The sequence below is a fragment of the Culex quinquefasciatus genome, chromosome 1 (genome assembly GCF_015732765.1).
Source record: "Culex quinquefasciatus strain JHB chromosome 1, VPISU_Cqui_1.0_pri_paternal, whole genome shotgun sequence".
Classification (NCBI taxonomy): Eukaryota; Metazoa; Arthropoda; class Insecta; order Diptera; family Culicidae; genus Culex; species Culex quinquefasciatus.
Genome location: NC_051861.1, coordinates 97,261,055 through 97,285,523, shown reverse-complemented (window position 1 = coordinate 97,285,523; position 24,469 = coordinate 97,261,055). Strand labels below are relative to the sequence as shown.

Genomic DNA, 24,469 nt, shown 5'->3' with positions numbered 1-24,469 from the left:
TTGTATGTGATGCCAATGTACTCTGGCCCCACTTGGCCACTTTGGAACCGGTCACCGGTTACCGGTGGTCACTGGGGACATTTTGGAATGTGCAAGGAACCCTGTCTTGTGACATATCAAAATTCATGAAATTTAAAACTGTGGCCATTTTATGTGATGCCAATGTACTCTGGCCCCACTTGGCCACTTTGGAACCGGTCACCGGTTACCGGTGGTCACTTGGGACATTTTGGAATGTGCAAGGAACCATGTCTTGTGACATATCAAAATTCATGAAATTTAAAACTATGGCCATTGTATGTGATGCCAATGTACTCTGGCCCCACCTGGCCACTATGGAACCGGTCACCGGTTACCGGTGGTTACTGGGGACATTTCGGAATGTGCAAGGAACCCTGTATTGTGACATATCAAAATTCATGAAATTTAAATCTGTGGCCATTGTATGTGATGCCAATGTACTCTGGCCCCACTTGGCCACTATAGAACCGGTCACCGGTTACCGGTGGTCACTTGGGACATTTTGGAATGTGCAAGGAACCACGTCTTGTGACATATCAAAATTCATGAAATTTAAAACTATGGCCATTGTATGTGATGCCAATGTACTCTGGCCCCACCTGGCCACTATGGAACCGGTCACCGGTTACCGGTGGTCACTGGGGACATTTTGGAATGTGCAAGGAACCCTGTCATGTGACATATCAAAATTCATGAAATTTAAAACTGTGGCCATTGTATGTGATGCCAATGTACTCTGGCCCCACTTGGCCACTTTGGAACCGGTCACCGGTTACCGAGGGTCACTGGGGACATTTCGGAATGTGCAAGGAACCCTGTATTGTGACATATCAAAATTCATGAAATTCAAATCTTTGGCCATTTTAAGTGATGCCAACGTACTCTGGCCCCACCTGGCCACTTTGGAACCGGTCACCGGTTACCGGTGGTCACTGGGGACATTTTGGAATGTGCAAGGAACCCTGTCTTGTGACATATCAAAATTCATGAAATTTAAAACTATGGCCATTGTATGTGATGCCAATGTACTCTGGTCCCACTTGGCCACTTTGGAACCGGTCACCGGTTACCGGTGGTCACTGGGGACATTTCGGAATGTGCAAGGAACCCTGTATTGTGACATATCAAAATTCATGAAATTTCAAACTGTGGCCATTGTATGTGATGTCAATGTACTCTGGTTCCATCTGGCCACCTTGGAACCGATTACCGGTCACTGCGGAAGAATTCTAAATTTACAAAGGTCCCAGTTATGTGATGTTCAAAAATGCCTTAAATAAATGAAAAAAAAATCATAACTTTAGTAAAACCAACATTCAAAACTTGACATGAGCATTTCGGAAAAGTTAATTGGGTACCGATCGTTAAAATATTTGAAATTCGCAAAATACATAAAATAAATAAAATGCTCAAAATACTTAAAATACTTTTTTGTATACTTTATTCCAGAGTTTTTAAGCCGAAAACTGGTTCAACTCTTTACTTAAAATAATTTAAATACTTAAAATACCTAAAATACTTGAAATTCTTAAAATACTTAAAATACTTAAAATCCTTAAAAAACTTTAAAAACTTAAAACACTTAAAATACATAAAATACTTAAAATACTTAAAAAAAACTTAAAATACTTAAAATACTTAAAATACTTAAAATACTTAAAAAACTTAAAATACTTAAAATACTTGAAATACATAAAATACTTAAAATACTTAAAATACTTAAAATCCTTAAAATACTTAAAATACATTAAATACATTAAATACTTAAAATACATTAAAAAAAATAAAATACTTAAAATACTTAAAATACTTAAAATACTTAAAAAACTTAAAATACTTTAAAGATTTAAAATACTTAAAATACATAAAATACTTAAAATACTTAAAAAACTTAAAATACATAAAATACTTAAAATACTTAAAATACTTAAAATACTTAAAATACTTGAAATAATTAAAATACTTAAAATACTTAAAATACTTAAAATACTTGAAATACTTAAAAAACTTAAAATACTTAAAACATTTAAAATACTTAAAATCCTTAAAATACTTAAAATCCTTAAAATACTTAAAATACTTTAAATACATTTAATACTTAAAATACATAAAATACTTAAAATACTTAAAATACTTAAAATACTTAAAATACTTAAAAAACTTAAAATACTTTAAAGATTTAAAATACTTAAAATACATAAAATACTTAAAATACTTAAAATACTTAAAATACTTAAAAAACTTAAAATACATAAAATACTTAAAATATTTAAAATACTTAAAAGACTTAAAATACTTGAAATACTAAAAATACTCAAAATACTTAAATTACTTAAAATACATAAAATACTTCATAACTTAAAATACTTAAAAGACTTAAAATACTTAAAAAAATTAAAAGTTATAAAAGACTTAAAATACTTAAAATACTTAAAATATTTGAAATACTTAAAATACATAAAATACTTAAAATACTTAAAATACTTAAAATACTTAAAATACTTAAAATACTAAAAATACTTAAAATACTTAAAATACTTAAAATACTTCAAATACTTAAAATACTTAAAATACTTAAAATACTTAAAATACTTAAAATACTTAAAATACTTAAAATACTTAAAAAACTTAAAATACTTAAAACATTTAAAATACTTAAAATACTTAAAATACTAAAAATACTTAAAATACTTAAAATACTTAAAATACTTAAAATACATAAAATACTTTAAATACTTAAAATACATAAAATACTTAAAATACTTAAAATACTTAAAATACTTAAAATACTTAAAATACTTAAAATACTTAAAATACTTAAAAAACTTAAAATACTTTAAAGACTTAAAATACTTAAAATACTTAAAATACTTAAAAAACTTAAAATACTTAAAATACTTAAAATACTTAAAATACTAAAAATAATTAAAATACTTGAAATGCTTAAAATACTTAAAATACTTAAAATACTTAAAATACTTAAAATACTTAAAATACTTAAAATACTTAAAATACTTAAAATACTTAAAATACTTAAAATACTTAAAATACTTAAAATACTTCAAATACTTAAAATACTTAAAATACTTAAAATACTTAAAATACATAAAATACTTAAAATACTTAAAATACTTAAAAAACTTAAAATACTTAAAATACATAAAATCCTTAAAATACTCAAAATATTTTAAAAACTTAAAATACATAAAATACTTAAAATACTTAAAATACTTAAAATACTTAAAATACTTTAAAAACTTAAAATACTTAAAAGACTTAAAATACTTAAAATACTTAAAATACTTAAAATACTTAAAATACTTAAAATACTTAAAATACTTAAAATACTTAAAATACTTAAAATACTTAAAATACTTAAAATACTTAAAATACTTAAAATACTTAAAATATTGAAAATAATTAAAATACTTAAAATACTTAAAATACGTAAAATACTTAAAATACTTAAAATACTTAAAAAACTTAAAATACTTAAAATACTTAAAAGACTTAAAAAACTTAAAATACTTAAAATACTTAAAATACTTAAAATACTTAAAATACTTAAAATACTTAAAATACTTAAAATACTTAAAATACTTAAAATACTTAAAATACTTAAAATACTTAAAATACTTAAAATACTTAAAATACTTAAAATACTTAAAATACTTAAAATACTTAAAATACATAAAATACATAAAATACATAAAATACATAAAATACTTAAAATACTTAAAATACATAAAATACTTAAAAAACTTAAAATACTTTAAAGACTTTAAATACTTAAAATACTTAAAATACTTAAAAGACTTAAAATACTTAAAACACTTAAAATCCATAAAATACATAAAATACTAAAAATACATAAAATACTTAAAATACTTGAAATACTTAAAATACTCAAAAGACTTTAAATACTTAAAAGACTTTAAATACTTAAAATACTTAAAATACTTAAAATACTTAAAATATTTAAAATACTTAAAATACTTAAAATACTTAAAATACTTAAAATACTTAAAATACTTCAAATACTTCAAATACTTAAAATACATAAAATACTTAAAATACTTAAAATACTTAAAATACTTAAAAGACTTGAAATACTCAAAATACTTAAAATACTTAAAATACTTAAAATACTTAAAATACTTAAAATACTTAAAATACTTAAAATACTTAAAATACTTAAAATACTTAAAATACTTAAAATACTTAAAATACTTAAAATACTTAAAATACTTAAAATACTTAAAATACTCAAAATCCTTAAAATACTTTAAATAATTTAAACACTTATAATACATAAAATATTTAAAATACTTAAAATACTTAAAAGACTTAAAATACTTAAAATACTTAAAATATTTAAAAAACTTAAAATACTTAAAATACTTAAAATACTTAAAATACTTAAAATACATAAAATACTTAAAATACTTAAAATACTTAAAATACTTAAAATACTTAAAATACTTAAAATACTTAAAATACTTAAAATACTTAAAATACTTTAAATACTTTAAATAATTTAAATACTAAATATACTTAAAATACTTAAAATACTTAAAATCCTTACAATACTTTAAATACTTTAAACACTTATAATACATAAAATATTTAAAATACTTAAAATACTTAAAAGACTTAAAATACTTAAAATACTTAAAATATTTAAAAAACTTAAAATACATAAAATACTTAAAATACTTAAAATACTTAAAATACTTAAAATACTTAAAATACTTTAAATACTTTAAATAATTTAAATACTTAATATACTTAAAATACTTAAAATATTTTAAATACTAAAAATACTTTAAATATGTTAAATACTTAAAAAATACTAACAATATTAAAATTATTAACACACCTAACATACTTTAAAGAACATCTTTCAAAATCCTAAAATATTTGAAATACTTGAAATATTTAAAAACCTAGAAAAAATGATATGCTTAAAATTATTTAAATACTTAACAAATTTTATACAATTTAAATATTTCAAATAATTGAAATACTTAAAAACTTTAAAAACATAGAATAATAAAATACCTGAAAAAATTTTAATAATTAAAATCACACCTAAACAAAAAAATATTTCAAATACTTAAAATATTTGAAGTACTTGAAATATTAAAATACCTAGAAAAATTAAATGCTTAAAATTATTTAAATTCTTAATAAACTTCTAACTTCAATAATTTCAAATGCTTGAAATAATTAAAACCTTAAAAATATAATATTAAAATACCTGAACAAATGAATATACTTAAAATCATTAGCATATTTAAAATACTGAAAAAATAAATATTTCAAATACTTAACATATTTTTAATACTTACAATATTAAAATGCCAAAAAAAAATAAATGCTTAAAATTATTTAAATACTCAACAAACTTTAAACACTTTGAATATTTAAAATAATTGAAATACTTAAAAACTTTTAAAAGTCACAATATTTACATACCTGGAAAAATAAAAAATACCTATACTCATTAGCATATTTAAGATACCTAACAATAATAATAATTAAAAAAACTTATTATACTTTACAAAATTAAAGTAAATAAGAAAATTTAATTGCTTAAAATTATTTTAATACGTTATAAACTTCAAATACTTTAAATATGTTAAATACTTGAAAAATGCTTATGCTTACAATATTAAAATCATTAAAATTATTAACATATTTTACCTATGTCCCCTTTTCTAGCTCAAAATAAAGCACCGAAATGTCACTCAGCGCATCCACGTGAACCGATAAAATACGGGATTTATTCGTTTCTAAAACCAAAACAAACACCACTGTCTGTCACACGCGTAGAATGCTCCGGCAATTGACAGAAAACTGAAATCCCTACGAGTCCGCGACCAAGAAACTGCCACACGCGGAGATAAAACACGGGAACTGTCTTATGGACCATGTTCCCCTTGATTCGACTTCAAACAAACACGTGAACAAACCGAGAACTGTTCCGTCTTTTGCAGATATCTTACCTTGTTACTCATCCTGCCACTCGGTCCTCCTCCTGCCGCCCGGTCCTCCTCTTGCCGTTTGGTCCTCCTCCTGCCGCCCGGTCCTCCTCCTGCCGCCCGGTCCTCCTCCCGCGCTCGGTCCTCTTCCTGCTAGCCCTTGGCTGCGTTGCCATTTCCAACGGAACGGCCGCAGATCTTTTCCTGTTCCGATGGACAGCACCTCCAAATCCGGGTCCACAAATCACGGCCACTTTCACCGGCAAACACAACAGGACGCGACAAGTCACAACGCGTTTGACTTCGTGGCAAATAAACACACGGCTGAACTGGCAAGCGAAAAACAAACATGACAGTTCGAACGAAACTGTTCTTGATTGATCAAGATCACTCGTCATAAACATGGATAAAAATTCATAAACCCATGAATGCTATGCACGAATTCATGCATTTTATTCATGAAAACATGTAAACTTTCATGAAATCATGAAAAACATGATTCATAAATTCGCGAATAAAATTTTACGACGTAAAATTTACGCATGCATAAATAATCGTAAAATCATGAATATTTTTCATGAATTCATGCAGTTTAATCATGACTTCATGAAAATCAGTCATGAAATCATGAATAGTGATATGCATGATTTCATGAAGGAAAATTCATGAATATTCGTAAAAATATTGTAGCCATGAATAAAATTCATAAATTCGTGCATTTTTATGCACGATTTCATGAAAAAAATTCATGAAATCATGAAAGGTATCACGAAATCATGCACAAATTTATTCACGAATTCATGAATCGAAATTCACGATTTCTCGCACACTTTTTTTTCCGTGTAGGAGATCACGTTCCAGTCTTCCTCGCCCTAATCTAGACGATGTTCCGGTGCTCCTCGCCCTGACCGTAGTGGAAATCTCTGTGCGAAGTGCGGACCAAAAACTTTAGTGGCTGTGATAGTGAAAAGTTGTCGCGGCTGAAACGGCCAAAGGAGATGGAAGGTGACTTATCTCCACGAAGAGCACGGTGCTGGTCCGGGTGCTTTCGGTCCGGTACTGGATGAGTTCCTGACTCACTGGTGCAGGCAAAGCAATCGACCTGATCGAGAAAATGTTCAAAGGGGTGATTCGCCGCAGACCGTCAAATTCCGGCGTACGATATAGGCGTTCATCGAGCAGCGGGAAATTCATTCGAAGCGACCCTAGCTTATTTCTTTCCGCAATCAACACGTTCCAGCTCAAAGCGATCCTTCGCGTGGTGTCAAAACTCGTCAAACCTGGTAAAAAGATGACTTCAAAAAACGAATCTTCAAAAAATCTGAAGTGACGTGTTACAATAAAGTTTGTATTTATTAATAGAAAAATTACATAACTTTATAAAAATAAACGAAAACAGCTTCAGAAATATTCGGCAAATGCTGGAATAATTTGGTTAATTAATTTTACAAGATTCATTCGGCAAAGAACCTTAAAGTCTGTCCTATTTTCGATCTTCTTCTTTAAAAAAAACGTAGTAAATGGTTAATGTTCTTTAAATAATATTCTGCTCTTATTTAAACGGATTAATTGGCTTTCAAATATTCTCTGAATATTTGAATCGTATTAAAAAATCTCAAAATTTAATAAGAGGCCACCCACAAACCACGTGAATACGTGCCCTCGTAGTTTATGGAAACCCCTAACGTGTTTGTTTACATCAGTAATTTACCCAAACTGTTACTTCACCAATACAATTACAAAAGATTGACACTATGACTAATACATGCAAATATTAATGATAATCATCACACCAATACGTTTACACTGCACTAATACACTGATACCTTCGATGATGAGGCGTTTCACCAAAAAGTACATCAATATCACTTAAGTGGGCATATCTCGAGACAGGGTTGCCAGATCTTCAATGTTTTAGGCTCGTTGGAAAGGTCTTCTGATAACCTAACCAACGATGGGTCGGATGATGGACCCGGACATAGTTTACATACATTTAAGTGAGATCCGGATATATGTGAAAACACATTTTTATACATAACTTTTGAACTACTTATCGAAACTTCAATCTGTATAAAACTCGATCTATGGGACCCTTAACCAAGTCGAATGCAATAGGTTCGGGTCAAATCGGTTCAGCCAGTGCCGAGAAACATGAGCTAGTTTGTTGGTCACATACATACATACACACACACATACACACAGACATTTGTTCAGTTTTTGATTCTGAGTCGATATGTATACATCAAGGTGGGTTTTCGAGCTTAAAATAAAAAGTTCAATTTTGGAGCAGGATTATAGCCTTACCTCAGTGAGGAAGGCAAAATAGAATCATTTTCTGCAAGTTCTCACATTTTTAAATACATGACTACTTTGCAAGAATTCATCAAAACCTTCATGTTCTCGGCAATTTTGAAAAGGTCATTTTCAGGCAATATAAATAAAATAAAATAAATATAATTTCTTATATAAACTGAATAATACGACGAGACATCCTCTTAAAAATAAAATTTTACAGAATGTGAAAAAATGCTCGACGAGCTGTTTCAATTGGAAAAAATGGATTATACAACGTTATCGATTTAAAAACATTTGCATCGAAATTCAGAAATTGCAAACGATTTTGTTCAAAACCAACATTTGGACATCTAAAACAACAAATGTTTATGATCATTTGCGGACGGATATGCTTACCAGAATTTTATCCGTGTTTGTTTACGTCAGGGGTGCCCAACCTTTTTGTCCTGCGGGCCAGATCTGACTTTTTCTAAACCAGTGGCGGGCCGGATCAAAAGTTTGATAAAAGTTGAAAATGTAAACTTTTTTAAATTTAAGGTTCTTTCAAGTCTAGAGTTTTTTTTTAATGTTTTTTATGTGTCCTATCAATGAATAAACTAGTGTCAGTTCATTACCTTGATTTTAGAAAGATAAACAAAGATAAACTTCAATAATATGTTTATTTGATTTTTTTTTGTTTTAAATTTTTTGTGTAATTGCTTATGAAAAAAATATATTTTTGCTCGCTGATTTTGAACTTTTTTTAAAATTCTAGATTTTTTTGCAGCAATCTTTATTTTCAGTATGACTAAATTGCTGTCTGTAAGCTTTTTCAAACAAAACTTTATCACTGCAAAGTTTTACTAAAAAAATACTTTGTTTTGCTTACTCACTTGTTGAAATGATCAATTTTAATCAAGTTCCTCAAAAAAGAAAAGCTTCAATTTGCAGTAAACATGGTACAAATTGTAAAATTTTAAATCAAATGTCTTTTGTGCATTTTTAGACAGCGATACACGTTTATTTTTCATTTAACATTTTTACGAAATGGGTTATTTCGTTATCTTGCATCATTTTACAGTTTATTGGTTGATTCTGAAACTTTCAATAAAGAAATGTCATGATGCATTCGAAAGAAAAAATATTTCAAAATTACAAAGCCAAATCAAAATAACAGTTGAATTCTCAACATTTTATCGCAAAAAAAATGATCTCAAGTTTTTTTGTTGTTTTTTTTTTAATTATGATATGTAACGAAACATAAAAAGTTGATTCTGTAATTTCAATCTAAGATATTCGGAATTTTTTAAGCAGTTTTCACGATCTGCGAAATTTCCGTGAAATTTGCCATTTTTGAGAGTGAAACTAAGCCTAATTATTTCTATGAAACTTGTATTTTAATTTTTTTTTTAAATAATATTTTTCTTGCGAAAAGTGTCGTGCCCCTAGAGTCGGCGCCCCAGCTTAAAACCTTTGTAAAATACAATCAATTCCTCTGAGTTTTTCCGTACCCACTCCTAGCAAAGAAAACTCACTCGACTTCAACTTCCCATCGGCGTCGGGCAAAGAAATAGAGTCGATTATTTATTTCCAGTCGGTTTTGGTTTTGTAAATATTTTTATTGGCCTCCCAAGCGTCCGTCATTTGGTACAGCCCATGGTGGGGGGAAAACGGCGTCTCTGATGGCCGTAAAATTGGCTATTTCCAGTTGTCAAAAAAAGAAGGAGCAGGAGGAGGTTTTCTCTGATGGACTCAAAATGTGGGGGATTGGGTGTGTTATTTTTGGAGGGAGATTACGATCGACAAGTTGGTGGGAATTTGTGTCGGCGTGGCTTTGTTTGGGTTGTGGATTATGAATGTGAATGGAAGGGAATTTTATCTTTCATCTTGGCTGATGCGGTGTGAATGGACTAGGTATGTGACAGCTGTGGTGAAGTTGTTCTTGTTTTGGAAGGGGAATTTTATTTCGAGACGTCCTAGTCAATGAACGATGACTGGGACAATCTTTTGTGATTTTTTTATTCATGACATCAAGTTGACGCAAAGCTAGACAAGAAATTAAGGTCAAGGGATAATATGATTAAGTAATTTAGGAATTTTATTAGTGTTTGTTGCATTTAAAAAAAAAAATATAAATTGAATTCTAAAAATGAATGTTTCATAAAGAAGCTTTAATTTTAAAATATTTCAAAGTAATTTTAAAAAGAAATAAACTAATCATAACTACTGTAGTAAAGCATTCAAAGTTATTCTGATTTTATTTGCTGATTATTAATTAAAGCGCATTCTTAACTGCATCGAAAAAAATCGCGTGCACCTACTTAAACTGGTCATGAGGTCACTCAGCCACTTAACATGCAACTGAATCAGCTGTGACGTCATCGTTGCAATGGAAGCTGCCTGCACAGTCGAAAATAACAGAAAAACTTAATACGAGTTTTTTTTACTAAAATTATGTTAAACTTTATGATGAAATTCCAAACCTCACTTCCTAACAACTTTTTTTTCACAGTGCAATTGCGTTAATTGCACATCATTATACCAAACACCTCACCAACAACCGGCTGAACAGTGTGTGAATGCATTCTCACGGCGGGCTCTTCATTTCTCACGGCTCATTAACGCGCGCGCTGCGCCACGGCGAGATTTGTTTGCGTTTTGTTGCTGCGTGAGCACGCGCTCATGAATGAGATTTTGCTTTGCATTTTTTTTAAACATTCAAAGCTAACAGAGAAAAAGAGGGAGAGGGAGGGAAAAGTGCATATCGCTAAAGTGGAAATTCATGTCTCGAGTGCGGGGCTGAAGTTTCCGCTGGTAATGAAAATTACTTTGGGGAATGTAGAACAAGATTGTTTCGGAGGTTTTTCTTCTTGTTTTCTTCTGAACGTAGAAATTTATCTCGCCGGCATCAAAACAACTCAATTTAATTCACTATCATTTGTTTGAGTGGGACACGTTATTGAAACTGAAAGCTTGTTGGAGGGATAATAGGTATGGTGGATCGTGTTTATTTGTTTTGCTCGTCAAATTAAACAAGGTTATTTAAATTTAAAAATAGCTTTTTTCAAGGGGCTTTGCTAGTTATTTTCAGTGCAAAATAGATTCACATTTAAATCAAGACCTTACAGCTGTTTAAACCGTTTATTAGCGAAAATACACCAAATTTCACTTTTTAAAATAACTATAAGATCATTTGCAGCACGAGCAATTCTATTATATTTCGGATAACGATTTTTAACGCATATTTAAATTTGTGTACTTTTAATTTGATCAACGATTTAGCACATTTTTTTCATCTATGCAATACTCCAATTTTTGCCACCGTCGATATAAAATGGCTTTTGAATCATGCAAAATTTTGCATTTTGAGAAAGGATTTTCGAATTGATTTGGTTCGGCAAAGTTGTAGGTTTTGCTTAGAACTCCACACAAAAAATAATAATAATTACACTCTTCGAAAAAAATATACAACATTTATTTAACAGTTTTTTTACAAAACTTAGTATTTTCGAAAAAAATACTCAAAATTTCAGATTTTATAATACGGGTACAAAACGATCAGGATTTTTTCATATATTTTGAATGTAATAACAACATTTATTGAAAATACTCAAAATTTTCACAAAACTACGAATTTTCGAAAAAATACTCAACATTTCTGTTTTTACAATTATTTAGGTATCAAACGATCGGAAATTTTTCATACATTTCGAATGTCATAACAACATATTTTGAAAACACTCAAAATTTTCACAAAACTACGTTATTTCGAAAAAAATACTCAAAATTTCAGTTTTTACAATATGGATATCAAACGATCAGGATATTTTCATACATTTTGAAAGTAACAACAACGTATTTTGAAAACACTTACAAATTTTACAAAATTACGTATTTTCAAAAAAAAAACTCAAAATTTCAGATTTTACAACATCAGGATTTTTTCATACATATCAAATAAAATATTTTTTTTTTTGAAAATGCTTAAAATTTTCACAAAACATGCCTGCATGGAAAAATCCCAATCGTTTGATACCCATATTGTTAAAACTGAAATTCCGAGTATTCTTTTCAAAAATACGTAGTATTGTGAAAATGTTGAATATTTAAAAAAATGTTATTATAACATTCGAAATTTATGGAAAAATACTGATCGTTTGATACCCATATTGTAAAAAATGAAATTTTGAGTATTTTTTTCGAAAATTCGTATTTTAGTAAAAATTTTGAGTGTTTTCAAAAAATGTTTTTATAACATTCGAAATTTATGAAACAATCCGATCGTTTGATACTCATATTGTAAAAACTGAAATTTTGAGTATTTTTTTCGAAAATTCGTATTTTAGTGAAAATTTTGAGTGTTTTCAAAAAATATTTTTATTACATTCGAAATGTATGAGAAAATCTTGATCGTTTTATACCCATATTGTAAAAACGGAAATTTTGCGTATTTTTTTCGAAAATACGTAGTTTTGTGAAAATTTTGAGTTTTTTCAAAAAAAAAATTATTACATTCGAAATGTATGAAAAAAATCCAGATCTTTTGAAACCCATATTGTGGGAACTAAAATTTGAGTATTTTTTCGAACAACGTAGGTTTGTGAAAATTTTGAGTATTTAAAAAAAATGTTATTACATTCGAAATGTATGAAAAAATCCTGATCATTTGATACCCACATAGCAAAAACAATATATTTTTGGTTTCTTTAGAGAAAAAAAGGCATTTTCAAACTACAGGAAAAATACGTATTTTTGTGAAAATTTTCATGAAACTATAATTTGAAGCAACCCTAACCCTACCATTTGATATTGTCAAATTTCATCGCGTAAAAATAAGCTTTTTTGCATTAGAGCAACTATCTACGAAATCGGCCTATTTTGGCCATTTTTATTGTTTGTACTTTTTGATTTGACTTAAAATTTGTGGGGGCCATTCCTATGACCAAAAAGGCTATTTTGCGGTATTGGTTCACTCATACAAATCTCCATACAATTTTGGCTGCTGTCAATACAAAAATGGTATATAAACATTCAAACATCTGTAACATTTGACTGAATTTTCTGATCAATTTGATGTCTTCGGCAAAGTTGTAGGTATTGTTGAGGACTTTTGAGAAAAAATGGTACAAGGAAAAAAATTGAAGATTTTTTAATCAACTTTTTTTCACTAAAAATCAATTTTCCAAAATACGTATTTTTTGATTTTCGAGATTTTTTGATATGTTTTAGGGGACAAAAATCCGCAACTTTTGAGCCATAGAGAAACATGGTCAAAAAATCTGCCACCGAGTTATGAATTTTTGAAAAAAACAGTGATTTTTGGAAAAAATCGAAGTTTTATGCAAAAACAAGTTTGACATTATTTGTTAATGCAAAGTTGAATTTGCAATCGAAAAGAACTGTACAGATTTTTTGATAAAGGGCTCCGTTTTCAAGATATAGCCACCGAAAGTTTGATTTTAGCGAAATATTTGCAGTTTTTCAATTTGAAAAAAATAGTGACCATAAGTGACCATTTCTAAAACGAAATATTTTTTTTGAGAAGTTCAGAAAATTTGAAATTGAAACAATACATTGTTTTCACTGCTATATGACTGAAAGCCGAAAAACCAAACCCAAAATTGTAGAGTAACAGTCGAGAACATAACTACTGAAAATTTGCTATAAAATTGTCAAAGAGACATTGAAGATTGGACCTCGGGTTGCTGAGATAGAGCCGCAAATTGAAGTTTTCTTAATATCACAAAAATAACCAAACATTTTCTAATGACGATATCTCAGCAACTAATGGTCCGATTATCAATGTTATAGCAAAAAATTTTTTTTGTAAAATTTTCCGATCTTTTCGAAAAAAATATTTTGGTAATTTTTAAATCAAGACTAACATTTTAAAAGGGCAAAACATTGAATATTACGCCTATTTAAAATGCTAGTCTTGATTTAAAAAAAAATAAAATATTTTTTTCGAAAAGATCGGAAAATTTCACGAATGTTTCATGTATTAAAATTGAAAATCGGACCATTATTTGCTGAGATATGGTCTTTAGAAAATGATGGGTTGTTTTGGTGAGATTTAGAAAACTTCAATTTTCGTGTTTCTTTTTCTTAAAGCGGCTCTATCTAAGCAACCCAAGGTCCAATCTTCAATGTTTCTTAGACTATTTTATAGCAAATTTTCTGAACTTTTCAAAAAAAATATTTTTAGAAATAGTCACTCATGGTCACTACTTTTAAAAATTGAAAAACTGCAAATATTTCGTTAAAATTAAACTTTCGGTGGCTATATCTTGAAAACGAAGCTTTTTATCAAAAAATCTGTAATGTACTTTTCGATTGCAAATTCAATTTTCCATTACAAAATAATGTCAAACTTGTTTTTGCATGAAACTCCGATTTTTTCCAAAAATCACTGTTTTTTTCAAAAATTTATAACTCGGCGGCAGATTTTTTGACCATGTTTCTCTATAGCTGAAAAGTTGCGGGTATTTGTCCCCTAAAAAATATCAAAAAATCTCGAAAATAAAAAAATACGTATTTTGGGAATTTGAGTTTTAGTGAAAAAAAAGTTGATAAAAAAATCTGCAATTTTTTACCGTGTACCTATTTTTTTTTTGCCGAATTTTGCCGAAGACACCAAATTGATCAGAAAATTCAGTAAAAAGTAACAGCTGTTTGAATATTTACATACAATTTTTGTATGGACAGCAGCCAAAATTGTATGGAGACTTGTATGGATGAACCAATCACACAAAATAGTTTATTTGGTCATAGGGAAGGCCCCCACAAAGTTTTAGCCAAATCAAAAAATAGAACTAAAATCCATTGCCGGTTTTGGTAGAGAATTGCTCATGTTTTAAGCCTGTACTAAAACACAAAAAAATAAATCATAAAAAATAAGATCTTTCAAGAGCTCAACCTTCCTTTCTTTGTTGTGAACATATCAATTTCCTACCCACCAACTCGTGTTCATATCATCTCTCCAATTGAGCAGAACTGATTTAAAGTTGCCCCTTTTTCGGCGTAACCCATCCATCCAGCCGTATTACCCCGTCCAGACCATACGCCCGCACAGTGCGTGTGTGAAAATGTTACCAATTTTACGATAATTGAAGAGTGAGGGCCTCTCCAGAACCCACACATTTCGAGCGATTTTCAACGCCAACGAATGGTCCACTTGAACGAACCCAACCGACCCTCTGCGGGCTGGGTTGGCCTTTTCGCTGCCGGAAAACCCCCAAAACGATTCGAATTTTATTGACCATTCTGGAAAAACGGTGCCCCGATTGACCGTCATTGCCGCCGCCGTCGTCGACGTCGATGGCCGGAAGTGGCAGAAACTTAATACTTAATTCTTATTGCCAAAATGCTCGTGGCGGCACACTACACAGCAGTTGCGAAATTGAGATTGTTACACATCAATGGGATGTGTTTTTATTTTCTGCGGGGGAGAACTGGAAATGGTTATAGTTCTTGAGTTTTATTGACGTCGATGACTGCGTCATCCGTAATTTTGGGGTTAGTGTAATTACTTTGGATTTTAAGGCCGTAAATCGGGTACAAAATTGACAAAATTGACAAAATTGAAAAAATTGACAAAATTGGCAAATTTGACAAAATTGACAAAATTGACAAAATTGACAAAATTGACAAAATTGACAAAATTGACAAAATTGGCAAAATTGACAAAATTGACAAAATTGACAAAATTGACAAAATTGACAAAATTGACAAAATTGACAAAATTGACAAAATTGACAAAATTGACAAAATTGACAAAATTGACAAAATTGACAAAATTGACAAAATTGACAAAATTGACAAAATTGACAAAATTGACAAAATTGACAAAATTGACAAAATTGACAAAATTGACAAAATTGACAAAATTGACAAAATTGACAAAATTGACAAAATTGACAAAATTGACAAAATTGACAAAATTGACAAAATTGACAAAATTGGCAAAATTGACAAAATTGACAAAATTGACAAAATTGACAAAATTGACAAAATTGACAAAATTGACAAAATTGACAAAATTGACAAAATTGTCAAAATTGACAAAATTGACAAAATTGACAAAATTGACAAAATTGACAAAATGACAAAATTTACAAAATTGACAAAATTGACAAAATTGACAAAATTGACAAAATTGACAAAATTGACAAAATTGACAAAATTGACAAAATTGACAAAATTGACAAAATTGACAAAATTGACAAAATTGACAAAATTGACAAAATTGACAAAATTGACAAAATTGACAAAATTGACAAAATTGACAAAATTGACAAAATTGACAAAATTGACAAAATTGACAAAATTGACAAAATTGACAAAATTGACAAAATTGACAAAATTGACAAAATTGACAAAATTGACAAAATTGACAAAATTGACAAAATTGACAAAATTGACAAAATTGACAAAATTGACAAAATTGACAAAATTGACAAAATTGACAAAATTGACAAAATTGACAAAATTGACAAAATTGACAAAATTGACAAAATTGACAAAATTGGCAAAATTGACAAAATTGACAAAATTGACAAAATTGACAAAATTGACAAAATTGACAAAATTGACAAAATTGACAAAATTGACAAAATTGACAAAATTGACAAAATTGACAAAATTGACAAAATTGACAAAATTGACAAAATTGACAAAATTGACAAAATTGACAAAATTGACAAAATTGTCAAAATTGACAAAATTGACAAAATTGACAAAATTGACAAAATTGACAAAATGACAAAATTGACAAAATTGACAAAATTGACAAAATTGACAAAATTGACAAAATTGACAAAATTGACAAAATTGACAAAATTGACAAAATTGACAAAATTGACAAAATTGACAAAATTGACAAAATTGACAAAATTGACAAAATTGACAAAATTGACAAAATTGACAAAATTGACAAAATTGACAAAATTGACAAAATTGACAAAATTGACAAAATTGACAAAATTGACAAAATTGACAAAATTGACAAAATTGACAAAATGACAAAATTGACAAAATTGACAAAATTGACAAAATTGACAAAATTGACAAAATTGACAAAATTGACAAAATTGACAAAATTGACAAAATTGACAAAATTGACAAAATTGACAAAATTGACAAAATTGACAAAATTGACAAAATTGACAAAATTGACAAAATTGACAAAATTGACAAAATTGACAAAATTGACAAAATTGACAAAATTGACAAAATTGACAAAATTGACAAAATTGACAAAATTGACAAAATTGACAAAATTGACAAAATTGACAAAATTGACAAAATTGACAAAATTGACAAAATGGACAAAATTGACAAAATTGACAAAATTGACAAAATTGACAAAATTGACAAAATTGACAAAATTGACAAAATTGACAAAATTGACAAAATTGACAAAATTGACAAAATTGACAAAATTGACAAAATTGACAAAATTGACAAAATTGACAAAATTGACAAAATTGACAAAATTGACAAAATTGACAAAATTGACAAAATTGACAAAATTGACAAAATTGACAAAATTGACAAAATTGACAAAATTGACAAAATTGACAAAATTGACAAAATTGACAAAATTGACAAAATTGACAAAATTGACAAAATGACAAAATTTACAAAATTGACAAAATTGACAAAATTGACAAAATTGACAAAATTGACAAAATTGACAAAATTGACAAAATTGACAAAATTGACAAAATTGACAAAATTGACAAAATTGACAAAATTGACAAAATTGACAAAATTGACAAAATTGACAAAATTGACAAAATTGACAAAATTGACAAAATTGACAAAATTGACAAAATTGACAAAATTGACAAAATTGACAAAATTGACAAAATTGACAAAATTGACAAAATTGACAAAATTGACAAAATTGACAAAATTGACAAAATTGACAAAATTGACAAAATTGACAAAATTGACAAAATTGACAAAATTGACAAAATTGACAAAATTGACAAAATTGACAAAATGGACAAAATTGACAAAATTGACAAAATTGACAAAATTGACAAAATTGACAAAATTGACAAAATTGACAAAATTGACAAAATTGACAAAATTGACAAAATTGACAAAATTGACAAAATTGACAAAATTGACAAAATTGACAAAATTGACAAAATTGACAAAATTGACAAAATTGACAAAATTGACAAAATTGACAAAATGACAAAATTTACAAAATTGACAAAATTTACAAAATTGACAAAATTGACAAAATTGACAAAATTGACAAAATTGACAAAATTGACAAAATTGACAAAATTGACAAAATTGACAAAATTGACAAAATTGACAAAATTGACAAAATTGACAAAATTGACAAAATTGACAAAATTGACAAAATTGACAAAATTGACAAAATTGACAAAATTGACAAAATTGACAAAATTGACAAAATTGACAAAATTGACAAAATTGACAAAATTGACAAAATTGACAAAATTGACAAAATTGACAAAATTGACAAAATTGACAAAATTGACAAAATTGACAAAATTGACAAAATTGACAAAATTGACAAAATTGACAAAATTGACAAAATTGACAAAATTGACAAAATTGACAAAATTGACAAAATTGACAAAATTGACAAAATTGACAAAATTGACAAAATTGACAAAAATGACAAAATTGACAAAATTGACAAAATTGACAAAATTGACAAAATTGACAAAATTGACAAAATTGACAAAATGACAAAATTTACAAAATTGACAAAATTGACAAAATTGACAAAATTGACAAAATTGACAAAATTGACAAAATTGACAAAATTGACAAAATTGACAAAATTGACAAAATGACAAAATGACAAAATTTACAAAATTGACAAAATTGACAAAATTGACAAAATTGACAAAATTGACAAAATTGACAAAATTGACAAAATTGACAAAATTGACAAAATTGACAAAATTGACAAAATTGACAAAATTGACAAAATTGACAAAATTGACAAAATTGACAAAATTGACAAAAATGACAAAATTAACAAAATTGACAAAATTGACAAAATTGACAAAATTGACAAAATTGACAAAATTGACAAAATTGACAAAATTGACAAAATTGACAAAATTGACAAAATTGACAAAATTGACAAAATTGACAAAATTGACAAAATTGACAAAATTGACAAAATTGACAAAATTGACAAAATTGACAAAATTGACAAAATTGACAAAATTGACAAAATTGACAAAATTGACAAAATTGACAAAATTGACAAAATTGACAAAATTGACAAAATTGACAAAATTGACAAAATTGACAAAATTGACAAAATTGACAAAATTGACAAAATTGACAAAATTGACAAAATTGACAAAATTGACAAAATTGACAAAATTGACAAAATTGACAAAATTGACAAAATTGACAAAATTGACAAAATTGACAAAATTGACAAAATTGACAAAATTGACAAAATTGACAAAATTGACAAAATTGACAAAATTGACAAAATTGACAAAATTGACAAAATTGACAAAATTGACAAAATTGACAAAATTGACAAAATTGACAAAATTGACAAAATTGACAAAATTGACAAAATTGACAAAATTGACAAAATTGACAAAATTGACAAAATTGACAAAATTGACAAAATTGACAAAATTGACAAAATTGACAAAATTGACAAAATTGACAAAATTGACAAAATTGACAAAATTGACAAAATTGACAAAATTGACAAAATTGACAAAATTGACAAAATTGACAAAATTGACAAAATTGACAAAATTGACAAAATTGACAAAATTGACAAAATTGACAAAATTGACAAAATTGACAAAATTGACAAAATTGACAAAATTGACAAAATTGACAAAATTGACAAAATTGGCAAAATTGACAAAATTGACAAAATTGACAAAATTGACAAAATTGACAAAATTGACAAAATTGACAAAATTGACAAAATTGACAAAATTGACAAAATTGACAAAATTGACAAAATTGTCAAAATTGACAAAATTGACAAAATTGACAAAATTGACAAAATTGACAAAATTGACAAAATTGACAAAATTGACAAAATTGACAAAATTGACAAAATTGACAAAATTGACAAAATTGACAAAATTGACAAAATTGACAAAATTTGAAAAAATTGACAAAATTGACAAAATTGGCAAAATTGACCAAATTGACAAAGAAATTAAGAACTTTCACATTAGTTTTCTCGATTACCGTTTGTGCCTGTTACCCAAAACCCGCTGGCCGGTAGCGAAATTATGGGAAAAGTTAAAAAATGTATCATTTGATCCTTGAACCCTCTTTATTTGAGACAGAAGTTCAAAATACATCAAATTCTTACCGATTTTTCTTTTCTCTTTTCCCCCAGATAACCCACTCCATCACGTGCACCGTGAGCCCGTTCAACCCGTTCGGCCCAACGGCTTCCGGCGCCCCACCATCGCTGCCCGGCAGCTCCAACTGCCGCCGCCGCAACATTGCCACCGGAGGCGGCACCAGCAGTAGCCGCCACCATTCTGTCCGGTTCAACGTCCTGCACCTGCTACAGCTGCATCGTCACCCGGGTGCACCGCGCAAGGGGAGGCCACGCCCGGGGCACGACCATCCGGCGGACCACGACGCCCACTAGCCGGTCGGCGGTGCGCCGGAAGAAACGCCGAAGAAAAAAGTGACCGACCTCCAGAGAACCCTCCTTCCCCCTGTCCGTTTCCCCACTTTTCCCCGTTAGGGCGGTGGCACACACGCGATGGGCCACTACCAGGTGGCACCACCGGCTATCACCAATACTAGCGAGCAACTGACTGTGCGGGTGCATGTGTGAGTGGAGGCGCGCGCGCGCGCAACAGAACAATAGCTGAACCAAATGTGTAAATAAGAAGAAACGTCAAAACGTCTGTGTTTTTTGTGAAGAGCGCAAAGAGCGAAAAGCGAAAAGCTCTCATTCTCTCTCTCTTTCGGTTTCTCGGTGAATGTTTTCATTTCGTTCGTGTTAGTGTGTGGTAGTGTAACTGTTGTTCGTCGGATGTGTGTTTGGCTGCACGTACACAAACGCACTATTTTTGTTTTAAAGCAAACCGATTAAGTCCAACGCGCGCGCGGTCATGGAAGGAGCCCGTGACCGGCAGGTGGAAGCGCAGGGGATCCGACGAGAAGCCGGCGGCCAAAATCGGAATTTCGGAGTAAAACGGGTATTTTAACACATTGTGTGTTGGTGGTCAACGCCAACGGCAATTGTAAGCAGCAGGAGTCGTCAAAATCGTAAAGAAAATTAGGCGGTCACTTTAAAGTTAGTCGTACACATACACACAAACATACATAACACACATATGTAATACATCTTCCCATAAGCATACTTAAACTCATATATTAAAGAAAGCATATAACTTACGCACGCACCAGAAGTTGGCTGTTACTCTTGTTAGTGTTAGTGAAAGTCTAGTATATTCGTGTAAAGTAGTGAAAGAGAAGAGAAGAAAAAGTTGAGGTTAGTTAGGCGTATGGGACCAGCAGCGATCGTTCAGAACAACACCACCTAGCGGGAAATAGCCCAAAACACCGTTTCAAAATGGATTACTCTATGGTGGCCGTAGCCGGCAACATCTCGCAGGAGGACTTCCTGGCCATTGTGGGCGGAAACGCGTCCCTTGGCGGGGTCCTCCACGGCGGGTCCGCCACAAACACCCTGAATGACACCCTCGGTGGAGTGCTGGCCACCGGCGGTGACAACCGGACGATCTTCACCGGCTACCCGAGCGGGTACACGCTGCCCCACATCATTTTCGCTTCCATCGTCGTAACCATGCTGATGATCGTGATCGTGGTCGGCAACATGCTCGTGATCATCGCGATCGCCACCGAAAAAGCGCTCAAAAACATCCAAAACTGGTTCATAGCATCCCTCGCGGTCGCGGACTTCTTCCTCGGCCTGGTCATCATGCCGTTCTCGCTGGCCAACGAGCTGATGGGCTACTGGATCTTCGGCAACTGGTGGTGCGACATCCACTCCGCCATGGACGTGCTGCTCTGTACCTCGTCCATCATGAACCTGTGCCTGATCTCGCTCGATCGGTACTGGAGCATCACGAAGGCGATCGAGTATCTGAAAACTCGGACCCCGGCCCGGGCCGCGTTCATGATCGCGGCGGTGTGGATCATGTCGGCGCTGGTGTGCATACCGCCGCTGCTCGGCTGGAAGGCGCCCCGGCCGGAGGAGCACGTCGAGCTGCCGCAGTGTCAGGTGAGTCGCTTTGTCCCCAAAATGTAAACACATTATTTTTTAAGTTGATCGGCAGTCTGACAAGGCAGGCGCCGTTGATGATCAGTCAATCTTGCTATGAGATCAAAATTCAACTTTTGAATCCAATGTGGGTAATTCTCCGCCAACTCACACAGCAGTTGCCCCGACCCCTCTTCGATTTGCGTGAAACTTTGTCCTAAGGGGTAACTTTTGTCCCTGATCACGAATCCGAGGTCCGATTTTTGATATCTCATGACGGAGGGGCGGACGGACCCCTTCCATTTTTGAACATGTGAAAAAAGAGGTGTTTTTCAATAATTTGCAGCCTGAAACGGTGATGAGATAGAAATTTGGTGTCAAAGGGGTTTTTATGTAAAATTGTACGCCCGATATGATGGCGTACTCAGAATTCCAAAAAAACGTATTTTCATCGAAAAAAACCCTAAAAAAGTTTTAAAAACTCTGCCATTTTCCGTTAATCGACTGTAACAATTTTTGAAACATGTCATTTTAAGGGAAATTTAATGTTCTTTTCAAATCAACATTAACATAGAAGGGTAATTTTTTCATTTGGACCATTTTTTTTCATTTTAAAATTTCGTGTTTTTTTTTCAAACTTTGCAGGGTTAATTTTTTAGAGTGTAACAATGTTTCACAAAGTTGTAGATCAAACAATTACAAAAAAATTGATATATAGACATAAGGGGTTTGCTTATAAACATCACGAGTTATCGCGATTTTACGAACAAAAAGTTTTAAGAAAGTTTGTCGTAGTTGATCATGGCCGTTAATGGTCACCCACGACAGACACGGACGACGAAACAAAGAGAAACGCAAAAAGTTACTTTTTCTATATATCAAAATTTTTGTAATTGTCTTCTCTACAACTTTGTAGAACATTCTTACACTCTTAAATAAACCCTGCAAAGTAAGAAAAAACACGAAATTTTAAAATGAGAAATTTTGTTCTGAATGAAAAAATGACCCTTCTGGGACAATGTAGATTCGAAAAGAACATTAAATTTCCCATAAAATTACATGTTCCAAAAATGTTTACAGTCAGATAAAGGAAAATGGGAGAGTTTTTATAACTTTTTTAGTTTTTTTTTCGATTAAAAATACGTTTTTTTCGGAATTCTGAGTACGCCATCAAATCGGGCGTATAATTTTACATAAAAGTCCATTTGACACCAAATTTCTATCTCATCACCAGGGTAGATAAACCATCACCATCGCGAATGAATTTGAGCGAGTCTCGGACCATTCCTCATCACGAATCCCTCACCATCACCATCAGAGGCGATTGAACTAACTTCGAAGCAATGCGATACCTACAGGCCTCCGCATCAACCGATGTATCCATCGCCTTCAACTCGAATGAACTTTTCTCAGTCTCAGATGACAGCTCGATGGCTGATTTTGTTCCAGTGGCGTGTGCACGGAGGAAATACAGCTCTGTATTTTTTTCTATTTGATGGTTAAAAATGAAAATGACAGGAAAATTAGGCTCTTAACTGAACATTAGAATACCAAATGAACGTTTTTACACGTTTTGAGACCATCTGGGATGTTGTTGTTAGCCATCCGGATACTTTGGCCACATGGAACCGGTGAATCCGGAACATGGTCCTTTATGAAAAAAACCTTATCTTTAATTCCCATAGGTCGACATGCCAAAAAATAGATATTGGCTCTGAGAAGTTGATTCGTATCCCTCAAAAGACTGTCCGAGGCCATCCGAATACTTTGGCCACCTGGAACCGGTGAATCCGGAACATGGTCCTTGATGAAAAAAAACCTTATCTTTAATTCCCATAGGTCGACATGCCAAAAAATAGATATTGGCTCTGAGAAGTTGATTCGTACCACTCAAAAGACTGTCCGAGGCTATCCGAATACTTTGGCCACCTGGAATCGGTGAATCCGGAACATG

The 24,469-nt window shown here is 30.5% G+C and overlaps 1 protein-coding gene across 1 annotated transcript in view; it reads left to right on the top strand.

Moving 5' to 3' along the window:
- LOC6047626 (alpha-2Db adrenergic receptor) overlaps positions 1 to 24,469 on the top strand; it is a 506,802-nt gene that overhangs the window by 42,215 nt on the left and 440,118 nt on the right. Inside the window, exon 2 of the mRNA XM_038248801.1 lies at positions 20,668 to 22,536. Coding sequence (XP_038104729.1) covers positions 21,865 to 22,536 — 672 coding nt within the window. The 5' untranslated portion in view covers positions 20,668 to 21,864. The remainder of the gene's footprint in view (positions 1 to 20,667; positions 22,537 to 24,469) is intronic.